The sequence below is a fragment of the Pectinophora gossypiella genome, chromosome 9 (assembly GCF_024362695.1).
Source record: "Pectinophora gossypiella chromosome 9, ilPecGoss1.1, whole genome shotgun sequence".
In the NCBI taxonomy this organism is placed as follows: Eukaryota; Metazoa; Arthropoda; class Insecta; order Lepidoptera; family Gelechiidae; genus Pectinophora; species Pectinophora gossypiella.
In genome coordinates, this window is record NC_065412.1 from 8,369,158 (window position 1) to 8,384,982 (window position 15,825).

The following is a 15,825-nucleotide window of genomic DNA, read 5'->3' on the forward strand; positions in this document are numbered from 1 at the left end:
AACAAAGCATGGTTTTGCGAATGAACTATTCAAATTGGTGTCGGTAATTAATATTAAATGGACGCTTATATGAACACACGTCAGAATGAAAATTTCGACCTTAGGATTTAATAAAGATTTAAAATAATCTACCCAAAAAAATACAACAAATATTATTGAAATTGCACATTTACGTTTACGTATATCAACGAACTTGGTCAAGGTTAGTGCATTTTCCATGTGTCGCACACATAGTGTCATATAGGCTATTGTAGTACGGGCCCGTTCAAGGTCGTGTTGTAATGACCGTAACTGCTCTCCGACCGTGTTCACATTAGTTTAAAATCAAACACACCAGAGGTAAGTCCATATTTACACACTATCCGCACGTTACTCTACTTCGATAATAAGGTGCTGGGTCCTCTTCGGCTGGCTGCGTACTAAGGTAATCTGCATGTAACACAAGTAGACTCCAAAATTAAACATTCACTGCGTTGCTCATGTTACACGAGATTTTTTACTTACGGCACTTTGTAGAACCACGGTTAGTGAACGCAAAATGCTTTTCAGCATCACAGACATCGCCGAACCACAACTTCACGAGTTTATCACACCTAATCAGCACAAGAAGAAAGCGCTACTGAACAGTGGTTAAATTTCCACAGACGAATCGGAAATTGAATATATTCCGATATCATCTACATTGACGAAGATCAGAGTTCACAAGAAAACGCCGAAGTTACACGAGGTCATCTGCTACCCTGTGACCAGTCTTGAAACCGACGCCCAAAATAAATTTAAGAAGCGGATACCTTCCTTCAGTAACGTAGATGTACAGAGTAGAGTGGCTGAGTACCCGCCTGCGCCGCCCCGAAGAGTGTCATCGAAGAATAGTAGAACTCTGAAACTCGTCACTTCAACAAGACCAGTATCTACTTCACCTAAACGTTCTACAACCGCAAGTCACTCTAATGTTGACTTTCTTAGAAATAAAATAAGCAATAAATTGACTCGACAAAATACTCATATAATAACAAAAAGGGGATCTGTCCCAGACACTAAATCGACCGAACAAAAAAGTAACATACGGGTCATGTCAATATCAGCGCCGCCTGCAATTAACAGAAAAAATCTATCATCTCCGAAATCGACTATAAAATCTTCTAATGAATCGAAATCACAGGGAACCAGTAGTTTTGGATCACCAAGGAGAACATTATTGCCCACAGAGTATAACTCTATTCGCAGCAAATATGGTGATGATCATCAATCTGTTGTACTGGAAGGTGGAGCTGGTAGGAGAACTCCTATATCGAATATATTAGACAAAGTCACATCTTTAGATAAATTATGGAGTTCTGAAAAGCGAAATGAACGAATTGATTTGGCCAAAGCGAAGTCTAAATCTGCAGCGAGAACGACTAGTACGCCTTCATCAAAACTAAACTCTCCTAAACCATTACCATTATCCAATGTAAAATCATCATCACCTGTAACTACTCATAAAAGCAGAGATATGATTCGTACCTCCGAAAAAGTTAACAAAATAAAAATTTCAAACATCCATGCTAAATCAAATCCCTGCTTAGCTCCTAAATTACAAATTAAATCAAAACCAATTGCTCTGCAGTCATCCTCTAATATATCAAAATCTTCTTTAAATATCCCTACAACAGCAAAGAAACAAAATAATATTAAAACTGCGATTGTGACAAATCTGAAGAAAAAAAAATCATTGGACAATGTGATTTTAAGACCTCGAAGCGTACCCTGCCATGAATCGTGTAGTAAAAAGTCAAAGGATGCAGCCAAAACCAAAAAAGTACCTAAAGTTAAATCAACCAAAAAGGCTACAAGCAAGTCATCAAACGATTCAGAATGTGGCAGTCAATTTGGAGACACATCCAATGAACCGTCTAACTTTGGATCTTTTGAAAATTTACGTAAAAAAGTGCACCTAAATTCAAAGGAAATTGAAAGGACTCGAGATGCTGTTGTGTCTGATTCTTTCTTTCAGCATCTGTTTTTAGGCAATACTAATATTCCAACAATTTCATGTTCCATGATTGAGCCCAATACAACAGTAATGCAAAAAGCAAAAATGTTTCAATCCTACCCTCAAGATAATGTTACACCAAAATCAATAAATTCGTACTTGATACATAGAAAACCAGTTTCGTTATCTCGATTTAAAATGTGGGATAGATACCCAACTCCAGTGCGAGCACAAAGTCCCCGTTCAGTGTCATGGCCTGGAAGGACTCATAAAGAAGTCCGAAAATTCGATAGTCTTTTAAAACGCGACGACTTTGGATCTTCATCATCTTTGGCCACGGTCAGAAGTAAAAGTGAACCACCTGTGAATAAGATATACTTCTCACAAACATCTAGACCCAGGTCTCCAACTGTAATATTTCACAAAAGGCGTCATGAACCACCAATTGAAAAAGAACCGTCTCCATCAAGACTGATCTTTTCGCAAACAAGTCGCCCTGTCTCGCCAAAAGTTACTCACAAAATCCAGAAAACAATAATTCCTTGTAGGAATAAATCACAGTCTCCAGCTCGAATAGTATTTACTGAAACCGTGCGTCCTATATCACCAACTGTAACAAGACGTAATATACCCCCACTAGAAGTAATCGAGATCAAGACCGAAGAAGAAAAATATCCTACTTTATTTTTTTCGCAAACATCAAGACCTGTTTCTCCAAAAGTGGTAAAGAAAACTTCATCTCAAAGTCGAAGTCAATCGACTTCTCCTGTTTCTGTGAGGTCTCCTTCATACCGACGTATTTACAACGTAAAACAAAACAAACACCCTAAAGATTCTTATGTGAAGTGTATTTTACGAACGAGAAGTGCGGGTGATGCTGATACAAAGATTCATCAAGATAATCTTTCCAAAACTAAAAGCGATTCTAATTTACGCACACAGGACCCGGAATACGAAGAATACATTCAAGATATGCAGAATTCAAAAATCAGATCTGAACGATTTAGAGAGTTAAACAGATATTATGCATATTTAGAAAGAGTTGCAGAATTAGAAAAAACAACTTCCACTTGCGATTTACGACATCGAAGGAAAGATGAAGAAATCATAGATTTTGATCGCTGGAAAAAAATAAGAGCAATTGAGAGAGCTGAAGAAGAATTGAATAATCTTTATTACAAACTCAAAATTGCTCAGAACGAAAAAGACGTTTTATTTTATCCACGCGACGTAAAAGATTTCCGCTGGAATTATGATAAAGACAGAGGTCTTAGAGTTAAAGAAAAATCTGTCGAGGATCTGAAAGATCATTTTCAACAAATACCATATTATGATGTGTTGGAAATAGATAATTTATCATCTAAAGACACATACAAACCACTTTGGAGAGGAACTAGCGTTGCAGAAACAGCGTTCAACATCAACAGAAAAAATGAAAGTGAAAAATATGACCAACGTGCTCCTGTGAGACCTGTAGTAACGTTACATCAAGATTCCTCTTTGAGTGAATTACGAAGAAAAATTGGTCTAGGAAATCGGTTATGGAGTAGTTTATCCATGGAACAAGTGAACGCTTTAAAAAATCAACTAAATGCAATATATAGTAAAGAATTGGAATCTAAATCAAACAAAGAATCTGAAAATTTTGTAGTGGATGTAAAACATGAAGATAAAGGTGCCAATAAGCCTGGTTTACACGTAAGATGCAATTCATTAATAACACCTCCATACAGTCCTTTGCCTGAAAAAGATCTTTGTAAATCAGAATCAATAGCTGCTATTTCTTGCCCTATAACCTCTGTCAAAGAACTAAAAAATAACGTAAACAAAATTCAAATGAGCCTTAGTGAAAATGAAAAGAGGAAGATTTCACAAACGATTAGCAAAGAAGTGTTAGATAGAATTAACAAGTTTGATTCTGCAGCTCCGCTTACTTTGAAACAAGAAATAGAAAACATTCAACTAAAACAAGTTTTCTCGGAAAATAAAGATGTTGTTTCGCAGTTTCCAAAAGAACTAACAATAGAAGTTGAAGCAGAAAGCAAGAAGAAAACCGATTATGCAAAAGACGAAAACGAAAGACATTTGGTTTATCCCACCCCAGAAAAGGTGGAAAAAACTGAAACTCAATATCAATCTTCTGCTAGTGAAACAGAAACGGCTAGTTCAGATGTCTCAAATAAAACAGTCATTTACAGAGAACCAAAAAAGGAAGTTCAAAAAAAGGTGGAGTATTTTGAGTCTGTAAAAAACATGCTTACTCCATCTAAAACAGTTTACCACGCAAGGGAAGGTTCCGATGAAAAAGTTAGCCAGGATCAAACTGCTAAGCCTACTACTACACCTTCTGGATCCAATGAAATAGATGTCCAAAAAAACCCAATCATTCAATCACAATCCTGTGCAAATTTTAAAGAGTTATTCGGCGAGAGCGAAAGGAATAAATTTTTGTCGCTCCCGACTAAACCTGAACTACATTCAAGATCGCCTTCGCCGCACTCGGAAGTGTACGTAGCGGAGCGGCGGACGCCTGACACGCTAAGGTACTCCAGTGACGAAACGATCTGGCGCAGTCGGAGCCCCTCGCCTGACCCGGAGCGATACTGGCGCGCGTACCTTAACCTGGCGCGTGCGGGAGAGGTTCGCCGCCTTGCACGCAGGTTCGACTCTCCTTCCGCGGCTGGCGCTGTTTTACGTCGCCATCGCAGCGACCCGGAACTCACTCGCGATAAATGGTCTTTTGACGACAGATTCTATATGCGACGAGACAGATCCAGAAATGCTCTGCCAGTGGCGCGTATACCGCTACGTCAAACAAATCGTTATATGCCACATATAGACATTATATCGAAACTAGCGACTCTACGTAGACGTACGGCTCCGAGATCTAGATCCGCCGAAGAACCTTCAGAATGTCGCATCGGGGAAGTGGACCGTATTCGAAGGAGATTCGAAGCGATGTCGATATTAGGACAAATATATGCGTCAGCTCCTGACGTCAGTGAACTCCGGGACATTGCGCCCTATTTAGCTGGTCCTTGGATCGCACATCGCTATCCGAAAAAAAGCGATAATAATAGGTCTATAACAGAACCAACTACTCTGATACGCGGTCGTACTTCTCCTGTAAGAAAAGAAATTAAAAGAATGGTTTCAAAAGAACCAGTGAAGTTAAGTTCTATTTTGAAGAGTGATGCATTCGCGAAGCAGGAGTTCGACCCATCAGTCCACCGGCCTGCGAGCCGCTACGAGCCGCCGCGCGCTCCGCCTCGCCCGCCGCCCGCTTCGTGGCCCTACCGCCTCGCGCCCTTTGTCATGCCATCGAGACACACGGTCACATTCCAAGGTTAATTTCATAACTTTTCCTAAAATTTTTATTTTCTTGCGTAATGTTTAATTTTGGAGCACTTTGTACATAAACGCTTTCCTCATTAAAGATTTGTTGATGTTCGTTATGTGTTCCGTGTCTGCGTGTGAATATGGATAGCGTGACTATTTGTATGCTGTTGTCTGTACATAATTAACTCTGTGGAGTGCATAACGAAATGTCAATATATCTTGTCGATTTATTTTTATTTATGTTTTGTTTTCTCGTTATTATCCTGTTTTGTTATACCCTAATAGAGACCGACTCAGCACCGGAACCTCCACGCCGAACGCCACACGGAAGTTTATCAGATACAGGTTAGTATAACATTATTTAGAAATACTCATAATAGTTTAGAAAATCAGGAGATATATGAAACATTCCCATCATGACCTACTTTTGTTATCATTAGAATATAATCATCATACTCATCATTATACTTTCCTTCCTAAAACTGCTCAATTCGTCCGCGTCGTGAGAGCCAGCACGCGTGCAATTACACCTATATTATCTGTGCGAATAAAAAAGAAACAATAGCCTTTGTTCAAAACAATCGGCCCCTTAACTTATTCTTCTGACCGCCGCCAACATACGTCGTCTCGACTCAAGACCAGTTAATATAATTTTATTTATTTCTTATAACAAACAAACTGTTATAACCTACTATCACAGTGTTATGTCATCGTAATGCTATTTGCTACGTAATTATTGATTTGGACTCAAGACTATTTCATTTATAGCAAAAAGTGGATCGTTATATCAGTGTTATGTGCGGCCAGTCTAAGATTTACGTCATTCACCTCGATTAGGTTGCCAAAACCTGTCGGTTCAGTTTTTCGACTGTCAATACCGCGTCTAACCTCGTACGGTGTGTTGTTGTTTGCATCGCGAATCGCGAATCATATTATATTATGTGATACTAGTGCTGCTAATAAAATAAGTCCGTCTATAAATGCAATAACAAGTTTATCTACCTTTAGTCTCTGATAAAATATGCTTATCTATGTTATCTAGTACCTCTTCACTTCAGTGCAAACCGTCTAGTTATAAAGTATAGTGCTAACATGTTACAGTAATAAATTGTGTAGTGTTGTGCAAAATGAATGAATTTAAATGTAAAAAAGCGAACCGGGAGGACGGTGTGGTAAACAGTGGAGATGCGTGTTATGAAGACGATGGATTTTTCAGCGATGTTCCATCGTCTGGTTCTTTATCGAAGTCTTTGGTGGCATTAAACAAATACGTGAAAAAGAATCTACTTTATGAAGATGTAGATAAGAAAGATGATAATGCGTACTTTTCGAAAGAAAGTAGCCCCAACGACTCTGTATTGAAAAGTGACTCGGAAAGTTTGAAAAGCAACGAGTCGTTTGAAACAAAAGAGTCCCTAACACAGTATGAGACTACTCAAACAAAATTAATTTCACCGAAAGAAGGTAACCCTAACGAATCCGTATTCCAGAGAGTTTCTTATGACTTAAAAAACAACGAGTCGTTTGAAATAAAAGATTGCGTACCACAATACGAAACCACTCCAAAAAATGCAAGTTCACCGATAACAGAACATAAACTAGAAGATGAAACTATTGCTCCACTTGAACAAACAGATGAATACAAATGCTTGCAGTTGCAAAAGCTTAACGATAATGTTAGGGTCATTAGTGACACTGACGTCAAACATTACGATCGAACGAAATTACAATCCGAGAACATTTCTACCTCTTGTGTCAATTTGTCAGTTCAAGATAATAGTGATCAACATAATATAAAGAGTGACACAGTCGTCTTTAGAGAAAAATCTAGTGATAAACCAGAGGAAAATCGTCACACAGTAGCTGATTTTAGCGAATGGGGGAACAGAACAACCATATATCCGGATGTTTACGCACCGCTGCCGTACAGTGAGTAATCTATTGTTGACTATTGAAAACTTTTTACCAAACAATTTCCACGGTTCGGCTTCTGTCCTGTTCATTGTGTATTATAATATCTATAGTTAATTATTGTACTGTGAAGCATATCCACATATGAACCTGCAATATTTAAGACATTGGGTTTTTTTTTCTAGTCGATTAAAGTGTAGTGTAGTAGTATCCGACCTCCTCCTTAGTCACGGTAATAAATACTAGACCAAAAGTTTATCTTTTGGGCCGGTGCGTGTAGAATCGCAGTCGCACGAAAGTGGCGCTCACGCAGCGTGCGTTTTGGCGGGAGATTTTAACAGAGAATGGCGCGTTGAAAGTTGTTGTGCATCTGATCTACCGCCGGTGTAGCCGACGACAGTCGTCGCGATCGCAAAGCCAGTTGTAGACAACACAAATAATAGAGTGCATTGTTTTATTGACATAGTGCGTTTAGTGTAGTGACAATGGGCATTCTGAAGCAGATTAAGAAGATGACAGCGCATGGTTGGTTTATTACCTACTCTCTCATATTTTTTTATCGGGTATTTTAATTCCAAATTTAATTTGCATAATTAATTATTCATGAAAAAAGCATTCTTATTTGATATTAATTTTAATTTGGTAGTTGCATTCAAGTTTTTGTGAGTGATATTACAGTGTGTCTCTATCTATTTACTACGTATGAGCTTTAACAGATTTGAATTTCTTTTTTATTTTTAAAGTTATCGAACATCGAAACAGATCGTTGCCTTCAATTGACATGTTTCGCCTCAGTGGTCTGGTTATGAAATTTGAGAGGTCGTGCCGTATTAAAATACCTCCTTGCTTAATTTATTTCTCAATATAACTTGAACTTAATTTTCGAAAGATGTTAATCGATACTTAGGGTTAACGTTATGACCGACCGATTTTGTTGATAGATCGTGTTACAGAAACTATCTACTACTGTATGGAAAGAGCTGGCGTTCCATTAATTAGCCCTTTATGACTCTATATTTACCGCTCTTATCTATACCTTAGCTTATTTATTATACAATTTTTGTACAAAAAGTACTAAAACTATCACATGTGAAAACCTAATGAGTTCTACTTCTACCTGTTAATGAAATGCTTTAAAATCTACATTTTTTAAGGAGCACGTTTTGATTTCTGTCTATGATACTGATGATTATCTCGGAAGAAAATTAACTAAAACTAAAGCTAAAATGTCAGCCGCAAATTGTTACGTTCACTTCCGATGAAATCATTCTAATCGCTATTCAGTTTACTGGCAAATTAGTGGTTACTATTACTTGATTGTATATTATTTACAAGATATTCAATTTCTTGTGTACGTCAGATAACTAGATATATACTTTGATAGTTAGCTTTGATGGAGATATTAGTATTTTCACGTAAACATATAGGTAGGGGATAGGCAGAGATGTCTGGAAAAGGTTTTTGGATACAGTGGCAGTTTCGCTCTAATATTCGCTGTTTAGTATATCGCGTGTTGCGAGATCGGAAACAATGCTGCAATGCATTTCCACCCGCCTTCGAGTTTCTTTTAATGTTTATGATCTTTTTTTCGATGTAAATTTACACGGGTCGAACTCCGGCACCAGACTGAGTTATGATTTTATCTTAAGTGCAGTTTCACTAACACATTCGGTTCGATCATTCAGTATAAACGGCGATACGGCTCATCACCTATCACGTTAGTCTAACAGAAAGCTCGATGAGGCATGGGTACTTAGTTCATCTTGCAATGGATGTACTTCTGACTATCCAAATTGGGATAAGTATAGTCGTGAGCTTATGTTATGATAACATATAATTATTTGCGGTGGTTTTCTAAGAATAATGGGCAGTTTACTTATTGCCAAGAGGTAGAAAGGAACTGGCGAACTCTGAAGCTGGGAGTAAGTGCTGCTACGATAAACTTCGGTCAAAGTAAAACGTATGGCAGGCATCGTTTGTTCCGATATTATCTGTCATAGTAGTTTGGTCACGTCGTGCCATATTGCCACTGCGGTGTCTGACCGATCGTAAGCGAAAGTATTTGCGCACTTTTATTTATTTTTACTCTCTTCTGTCATTACGTGACTTGAGTACACCATGAAATAGATACTACTTGCTTTTCGAAGTAATCGATAACATAATTCACACTTTATGTAGTCAATTCGAAATTTAACTAATTCTGTAGAGTCTATAGGTATGTTACAACCTGTGATGAAAGACCTTTATCCTGCTTGGATAAATTAGAATACTTATTGAGTTAAAGCTGTAAATATTATATCCTAATGGTTAGGTATAATAATTCATTTTCCAATTTTAAATTGGCTCAATTGAATAATGGTATACGCTTCTTATTACTCATAGCGTTTTCTTGCGTTACTCCGAAGTGAAAACTTTATTACTCCCGAGCTAGCTTTCCAATAGTTTCGTGCGATCGCCTATAATTACCGAAGGTGCAGAAATTGCTTTCTGAGAATCCATCGTCTAAATATACTGAGCCTAGCCTAGTTCCAACCCTGTAGATTAGATAAACATTCCAACGTTATGCGGAAATGCATTGAATCAATGCGAATTGCGAGCTCAAATTAATATTCTGTTTAATATACAATCACAAATCTGAAGTGATATTAATTCAGACATCTTTCTCTTTAAAGACACAGAATATACTTTTAGGCAACTACCTGCATATTTATACAGCGTAGATTAAGACATATTTCACATTAACTTTCTTTAAAACTGCTAAAAATGGTCGTTGTATACCTAAACAATGCAACTAATGGTTACAAAGTATGCTAAAATGCGAAATATGCGGTACAAATGACAACTGCGTTTAGTATACAAAGCGCGCGCACGCACGATAATACGCGTGCTGGGAATTGCAATGGTACAAACAGATAAGTAAGCTTTCTTCACAAAACTGTATCGCACTCAATTTGTAAGTATATGTGCTCGATTCACAACGACAAATGACAAACCAAAATCACACTTATTGAAACTGCTAGCAGCTTTTGTTGACTGAAATATTGAGCATCCGTACAAACGCTCACATACAAACCAAATTCTGTACAGTTTTAAGAAGATAGCTTAGTTCAATTTGTAACATGACATTACTATCTCGTGAAAGTAACCGTTTTTGTATTCCAAAGGGCTTTCGTGTTTCGACCATATTCCGGCTCATTTTCACGGGTTTGCTCGCTTTTTTACCGACTTCAAAAAAGGAGGAGGTTCTCAATTCGACCGTATATTTTTTTTTTTTTTTTTTTTTTTTTTTTTTTTTTTTTTTTTTTTATGTTTGTTCGGGCATATCTTCGTCGTATATGAACCGATTTTGATAATTCTTTTTTTGTTTGAAAGGAGATATAGCCAAGGGGGTCCCATGTCAAGGAAGTCAGGATCTGATGATGGAAGACCAGAGAAATCGAGGGGAATTTTCAAAAATCGTAGGAGCGACTAGTGCGTTTGTAAAGTCATATTGATCGGATCGATCTTGAGGCTTCGGGAAAACTTCCCGACCTTCGAAAACTGGTCAGCATCAGGGAGATACCCTATGGCCTGGCAAAACTATACAACCTGGAGCAATTTTTCTTTCACGAAACGTATTTAAATCTTGATCAAATTCAATCGCCGGTGCAAAAAAACAAAATGGCGGAAAAAAAAGATGGCCGCCATACAAAATTTTGTCGATTTTGGAAGAAGCCCGTTTGGGTAAAAATAATGTATGGGGCGCTTACTCAAAACGTCATGTAGAGTACGGAAATACTTTCTGGTCACCAAAAACTGCTCCGCATCAGAGAGATACTCTACGGCCTAGCAAAACTATCGCACGTGAACCAATATTTCTTTCAGAGCACTTATTTAAATCTTGGTCAAATTCCATAGCGCGTAAAAAAAAAAACAAAATGGCGGAAAAACAAGATGGCCGCCATACACAATTTTGTTTTTTCAGAAAATGTCTCGGGATATAAAATATATATCGGGGTTGTGATCGGATCGTCATGTTAAGTATGGAAATACTTCCCGATTTTCGAAAACTGCTCCGCATCAGGGTGACACCCTACGGCCTGGCGAAACTATCACACCTGAACCAATTTTTCTTTCACGAAACCTATTTAAATCTTGGTCGAATTTAATGGCCGGTGAAAAAAATACAAAATGGCGAAAAAACAAGATGGCCGCCATACAAAATTTTGTTTTTCCAGAAAATGTCTTGGGGGTAAAAATGATGTATAGGGGTGTGATCGGAACGTCATCTTTGAAAACTGCTCCCAATCAGGGAGACATCCTACGGTGTGGCAAACCTATTGCACCTGGATTTTGTTTGTTTCCACGACACCCATTTAAATCTTGGTCAAATTCTGTCGCCGGTGAAAAAAACAAAATGGCGGAAAAACAAAATGGCCGCCATACGAAGAGGGACAGTTTCGAATAAACAGGACACGCGAGCTGCTTTAGCAGCGAGCGCACCACGCGAAATCTACTGTATCTATATGTATGCGTGAGTGTGTATGATAGCAGCTTCCACTGACAACCACATGTGTGTATGTACACATACACATGTGTGTGTGTGTGTGTGTGCGTGTATCTGTGTGTGTGCGTGTGTACGTGCGCGTGTGCTCGTGTGCGTTAGCGCGTGTGAGAGTGTGTGTGTGTAAACAATTCACTACTAATAATATATTATATTATTATATATGAATATAAATCAGAAAATCTGTCTGTCTGCATCCTTGCTCGGTCTAACCATCACTTAAAATCGTAAAATAAAATAAAATTTTTAACAAAAAAAAACCGACTTCAAACGCAAAACTAAAAAGCAATAAATAAATTTACTTCGCACAAAGTAATTAGTACGTATTTTCAATTAGTTAATTAATTTATAATTCTGAAGTCGGTGCCAAGTAAATGCTACAACAACCCTACTACAATATCAAATTACTATGTACACACAATATTGTTTAATACCTATATCAAAGCAATTACAAAACAATGTCAAACAAAAAATTACAAAACAATCAGTATTGAAAAATATATGAATCGGTACTTCGTTCTTCGTCTTCGTAGCATTTCCTTGGCACCGGCTTCAGAATTATAAATTAATTAACTAATTGAAAATACGTACTAATTACTTTGTGCGAAGTAAATTTATTTATTGCTTTTTAGTTTTGCGTTTGAAGTCGGTTTTTTTTTGTTAAAAATTTTATTTTTTATTGCCGTTTACAATATTTTAAGTCACGTACGTTGTTTCTAGTACGTTGGTCACATTGTTTAGTAGGCGAAAGTGGGATTGTGTTTCTTTTATTTACTATTTAATAGGTTAAATAAAGTATCCATTACATTTGTAGTTTATTCAAGTGACGTACAGCTACAGTATGCTTCAATTACTTCTTCGTTCTTACCTCTTTACCATCTATTACACTTACAGGTATAACTTAATCTTTGCAGTCACTACTCTCTATACTAGCTACAACTATGCCGATGTTAACGATAATCATAATAACAAACATATTAATAAGACCTAAATTTTGTATGGCGCTTAAAGTTTTCCCTTTTTCTATAGAAACTGTTTATGGCTTCTCATCTGGTACCGAGTAGCATTTACTTCCGCGGGACCCTCACAAACCGGTTGCCCACGTGCGATCGTTACGTGCCATCACATAACTCCAGTAGGGCTGTCATCTCGTCAATATATTTTTTGCCATAAACAGGGAATTCAAGGAATACACTCGATTCTGCGTGTATGCCGTTCTTTTGTAAAATTAAAACATTGTTACATCAAATTGTTAATAATAAATCAAACTGTTGTATAGTTTTGATAAATCTTATGCATTGTAAAAGTAATTGCAAGGCAAACTTTTGTCATAACGTACTAAATTAATTAAAAAAGAAACAGTTTTTTGGACGTTTGATTTATTGGAATGTACCTACTTTGGGAATATGTTGGTTGACACTACATTGAAAATTATAAAATTACAAAAATCTATGGCACTTTTTATAGCATAGTTTGAAGATCAATTCTCTTAACAACTATCCCTACAATTTAGGGCGTCTGACAGCCCTACCCTCCGCCGAATATCGCCAATCACCATGTTACGACACACCATACATTCTGTCCAACTACTTTCACTGACAACTCACAAGAAAACGTCTCTGTTAGAGTAATCTCTAATTTGTACAATTATAAAATTAACACCGCGTGAAAGTTTTGAAAGTAATTACAATTTTATTTGCATCTCTGGCTAATTAATAGATATTTTTGGGTCTAATTATAGTAAGTCAGCGACACCTAGACATAAGAAAAATAGGATCCGGTAAATTAAATATTTTTGTTATCGAAGTAATTGTACAGAACGATAAAGTTGACTCTAAAATTAAATATCTACTTCTTCTATCGTGTGGGTAGGTATATCACATAACATCTACTACTACCTAGGAAGAAACATCGTGAATATGTAGTACCTATAGTATGTTGTTTGGACAAAATGCTATTGTAACTGTAGCGTAATCATCTCGTAATTATTTAAATTGTATCGTGCTAATTACTTGTACGCATGAGTTATAGTAATAGTACAGTAAAGCAATACGTATGTGAGACATTCATTGGTGATTGCCTGTAATAGGTTAGCTTTCCCTATTTTTTTTTGTTTGTTTTGCGTGAAGTAGTAAAATTGATCAATTGCTCTTTACACCCCGGAAAGGATTTACACGATATTTTCTATTCTAAATCTAGATTTCAGATACAACGGTTTGTTCGCTGGATAATATTTCATAGAGTAACTTCGGGTCCATGCGCACAGGAAGAATTGTTATAGTACTTACAATAATTTTTCTATGAAAATACAGAAGTATTTTCATTATTATTATAAAATAGGTACTCAATTCTGACGAGGCAACAGTTTCAATAAGTTATTATATATTTATAAGTTATTATATATAGAGAAGGGCAGAGTTTTATCGATACCCCCTCCGGTTGATTAAAGTGACGCCTGTGCCAAGCAGTGGGACATATATAGGCTGTTTATGTTATGTAGTATAGCAAGAATGTCACTTATCAGATTGCCGTATGCCAGTCTCGGCCTCTGATCTTACGTGTCTGATAAATAAAAAAGACACATAAAACTGAATTGATTAAGTAACCCTCCTATCTGTCATACTAAAGGTTAAAAAGGCTAATAACTTGCTCATTCAAGCAGACATCAACTTTATAAGAAAAACAAAATCTAAAAACGTGTATCATGCGTTTATTCTCTCTAAAATAGTAGAGAACGCATCTTCGAAAACATACTATTTTTTGACAATACTGATGCTGATTCCTGAACCCACTTAATCGAATTAGACAGTACTAAAACTAGCTTTATCCCTGTTTAACAATCGTTGAAAGTGAAGGACGGTTATATTTTTAGAACTGTCAGACTAAAATAACGTTAGTTTCTTCTGCCAGAAGCGGAACCACTTTCTGTCTAACCCATTATAGTATGTATTATTTATATTTGAAGCTATGCTTCTGCATTTCAAACTATACGTACGTTTAAAGAACTAACAGTATTATTAGAGGTATCTATAGTGTTATTCTTCATCTATCATGTAGGTTACGAGGTGGATTACCAACCTCAGCAATGTGTGCCTCAAAGAGATCACATCATCACAACACTTACATGTAGTATTATTTATATATGATATTAACGACTTATTTATCTACCAGAATCTCCCCGGCGCTACGTGGAGAGCGACGTAAACATCCACTATCGATGCCCGGTGCGGCATGATCCGCTGCCGCTGGTGCCAGAGCGCGAGCTGGCGCGCCAGCAGGCCGAGCACATGAAGCGCCTCTACCGGGAGCAGAAACGGAACAAGTACTTGCAGGTAATGTATTCATGACATACATAACATTACTTCGACTCCTTATAGCGAAAACCGAGTGAGAGCCTCCTTGAAAAATAGAATTCTCATATGATTTTTCTTCAGCAAAACCTTGAAACAGACACGCTGTTTTTCGCCATAAAAACTGATACTTAATTTTGTTTTCCTGGATTGAAACTAGCGAATTTTTAGAGTGTTTTTTTTTTGAGGTTTCTTTGACAAACATCACATCAGAATGTAATTTTTGATGCAGAAATTTTCGATAGAGGTAATTTGAGACAAACTGCGACGAAGCTGTTATGAACACCTGTTATAGGATTTCCGATTAACTCGACTCAATGATAAAACCTTGCATAAGGAAAACAAACAATTACATTATCATAACGGAACAGACAACATAAATTCTCAATCGTAACAAATAGAGACGCTGTTTTTGTTTAAACTGTATTAACGATGTAAAAACAGAAATATTTCTTGATGTTTCCCCGAAGACTTGAGAACCATTACCATGTCAACGTATACACTCGTAGTATTTCATGCATAAGAAAATATGACCCAAATACTTTCTATAAACTTCTCATTGTTTGCAAAATAATAAGTAAGTACGATAATGTCGAGGTATCGATGTTCACAAAACGTGAACAGAATATCGGAATGCGATTATAATGCGGCGATCACTTGACGTACAATCTCGTTAAACTTCCAAGCACGCAACTGCATCGCATCGT

General features: G+C 37.0%; 1 protein-coding gene across 14 annotated transcripts in view; it reads left to right on the forward strand.

Annotated features, from left to right (window-relative positions):
• LOC126369484 (uncharacterized) overlaps positions 1 to 15,825 on the forward strand; it is a 156,668-nt gene that overhangs the window by 132,567 nt on the left and 8,276 nt on the right. For 12 of the 14 annotated variants that reach the window (XM_050013910.1, XM_050013912.1, XM_050013911.1 and 9 more), the window contains 3 exons: positions 645 to 5,321; positions 5,600 to 5,659; positions 14,940 to 15,100. In XM_050013910.1, coding sequence (XP_049869867.1) covers positions 645 to 5,321; positions 5,600 to 5,659; positions 14,940 to 15,100 — 4,898 coding nt within the window. The remainder of the gene's footprint in view (positions 1 to 644; positions 5,322 to 5,599; positions 5,660 to 14,939; positions 15,101 to 15,825) is intronic. The other 2 variants (XM_050013916.1, XM_050013917.1) reach the window with 2 other exon arrangements.